The sequence below is a fragment of the Pygoscelis adeliae genome, unplaced genomic scaffold, assembly GCF_000699105.1.
Source record: "Pygoscelis adeliae isolate BGI_AS28 unplaced genomic scaffold, ASM69910v1 Scaffold124, whole genome shotgun sequence".
Taxonomy (NCBI): Eukaryota; Metazoa; Chordata; class Aves; order Sphenisciformes; family Spheniscidae; genus Pygoscelis; species Pygoscelis adeliae.
Window position 1 is genome coordinate 4,647,961 of NW_008824791.1, and position 2,630 is coordinate 4,650,590.

Consider the following 2,630-nt stretch of genomic DNA (forward strand, 5'->3'; position numbering starts at 1 on the left):
GGGAAGGGAAGGGAAGGGAAGGGAAGGGAAGGGAAGGGAAGGGAAGGGAAGGGAGGAAATAAACTGGAGAGGTGCTTCTGTTCATTTTGAGTGACTGATGAGCAGTAGGAGAGTGATTTACCAAGTTCAATACATAATTTTACTTCATGTGAGCTCAGTGAACTTCCTAAACAGTTTTTAAATGCATGTAGTTAAATGAAATAAGCACTCTGTCTTCATTTTTCTGCAGTGCCCCACAGTTAACGGGAAACATTTCATAACCACCTACTTGTTGAGGGCCACGGGGGCAGGTTCTTTTCAAACTCGATCCCTCAGCTAAAGCATCTCAAAGTGTACAGAAAGCCTTGCAGAGCATTTTGCTTTAGGAAAAAGAGTACAAAGGGATGTATTTTCCTTGTATTAGGAGAAAACACATCTAATCATGCTTGTTTTGCTTGAGGTAACTCAATTTCTGCTTGCGCTGTGACAGCCTCCTGTTCAGTGCCTGAAGCCCGTAGCTAAAGAAGGCTCTGAACCAAACCCAAATCTGAAGACCCTCAGTCTTTCTGGGGCTGGGAAAGGCTAATATCAGCATTAAAAAATCCACAGGTCCTTATAATGGACAGAAAGACAGGTCTGAATTTGGGAAGAGTTGAACTCCAGATCAGAAGTTTCAGTGGGGGGGGGGTGGGTGGATGTCAGAGGATGAGACAGGTAAGAGCAACGATACCACCCCATAGTAATGCTTTCTGCAATTTATCCCCCCCGTGTGTGCGTACACTCTCAGTGGGATGGATTAATTAGCGTGAGTCCTGCCTCTGCAGTCTCTCTCCCCCTGGCACACTAACCCCCGCCTCCAGGAGGGGAGGGAAGCCCTGGGCTCCACGCTTGATCCAAGTGCCTGTGCGGAGAGGAGGCAGTGGAAAAGGAGGGAAGGCAAGCTGACCTACCACATGCTACTGGGAGGCCATGGCGGCACCTGCAGCAAGCATACTCACCGGCTGGGTGAGGGGCTGCGGAGATAGTGGGCCTGCACAGCCTTCACGTCCGGTCCCTCATCCCCCTCATCGGGCACCGCCTGCTCGCTGTCCGAATCTCTGCCACTGGCCATGGCAGCTGCAAGAGGATCCACTACAAGGGGAGCACAGCAGGAGGGAGGGCTGTTACAGAGGTCTGCAAAGAAGGCCATCCCCCGGCCGTGGGGCGGCAGTGGCAGGGGTGGTACGGCAGAAGGGGCTCCCACATCTTGCTCCCATGACCCTGCGAGCAGCCCTTGCCGCAAGCCAGCCGCACTGGCTCCCCCGCCCGGGGGCCGGCCAGCCGCACTGGCTCCTCTGCCAGGGTGCCTGCTGTTCCCGAGGCCTCGTGCAGCTCCCTGGCTGGTGCCAGCAAGTGCCAATGCCCTTCTTGCCTGTGAGTAAGCATGCAGGAAGGCCAGGTGGCAGGGCAGAAATTCTATCCCTCCCTGGCCAGCTCAGCCCGTGCGTGGTGGCTGGAAGGAGCTGTATACAGCCAGAGCTGGACTGGAAGGAGCGTCGGGGGCAAGAAACATGAGACCTCACCTCCCCAAAATGAAACGCTGCTAAAGCTCAAGGCCGAAGGCGCTTTAAGCCTCGGGACTCTGTCCTTGTAATCCTTTGTGGGGAGGCTGCCATGCCCGCCCTGGGCGCAGGAGAGCAAGGGGGCCATAGCTCAGTTAGTTAGAAGCATGAGAACTCAGCAGCCGCCCCTTCCCCAGGTCTGGCCAGAGCGACTCCTGCCTCGCCATGCCACGGCTGCCGGGCTCCGAAGGGCCCCAGCAGCCGGCCTCAGGCAGGAGGACCGCAGCCGCATGCCACCAACGGGGCTGAGGAGCGGCTGCCACTCACGGGGTAGTGGGCAGGAAGGCAGGGGAGCAAGGAAAGGGCACTTACCCCCTGTGCCTGGACGACTCTGCTGGGGGTCCCTGTCGGAGGGAGTCCAGTGAAGAGGGCAGGAAACCTGGCAGGGAACGGTACTGGGGGGAGAGAAATCAGCTGCCCCCTCTCGCTCTCTCTGTGGCTTCTTCATTAAGGGGCAGGACAACTGTCGGCACCAAACCTTTATCAGCTTTCTAAATATAGCGTTGTCCTGACGCTGGCTGCTGGATTGCATGGGGAAAGAATTCAGTGCCTCATAGACGGCAGCTGGTCCAAGCACTTAACTCCTTCCCGGCTGTGGGCTGGATCCTCCAACATTTCCCAGTTGCAGGAGGAGACCAGAGAAGACCAAAAGCCAGTGTAGCTGGACCTCTGCCTGCAGGGAGCCTCCAGGCAACTGGGAGCCCACCAGGCACAACTTGAAATGCTGGTATGACCTCTGATGTCCTTGGGAAACGCAGTACAGGATGAGCCACTCCAAGCTTAGTAGAAGCAAGCTACCTGTCAACTACCTCGACTTCTGTAAGGTCTTTGATATGGCCCCCCACAACATTCTTACCTCTAAATTGCAGAGAGATGGATTTGATGGATGGACTATTTGATGGATAAGGAATTGGCTGGATGGCTGCATCCAGTCACAGTCAGCGGCTCAGTGTCCAAAAGGAGATCAGTAGCAAGTGGTGTCCCTCAGGAGTCCGTACTGGGACCAACACTGTTCAATATCTTCACTAATGACATAGACAGTGGAACTGA

At 55.4% G+C, this 2,630-nt stretch overlaps 1 protein-coding gene across 1 annotated transcript in view; it reads right to left on the reverse strand.

Moving 5' to 3' along the window:
• The window catches only part of DUSP27 (dual specificity phosphatase 27 (putative)), an 11,634-nt gene extending 9,592 nt beyond the window's left edge, over nt 1-2,042 (reverse strand). Inside the window, exons 1-2 of the mRNA XM_009323904.1 lie at nt 1,893-2,042; nt 978-1,110 (exon numbers count right to left, since the gene is read on the reverse strand). Of these exons, the coding sequence (XP_009322179.1) occupies nt 978-1,110; nt 1,893-2,028 (269 nt within the window). The 5' untranslated portion in view covers nt 2,029-2,042. The remainder of the gene's footprint in view (nt 1-977; nt 1,111-1,892) is intronic.
• Between the last annotated feature and the right edge of the window lie 588 nt (nt 2,043-2,630).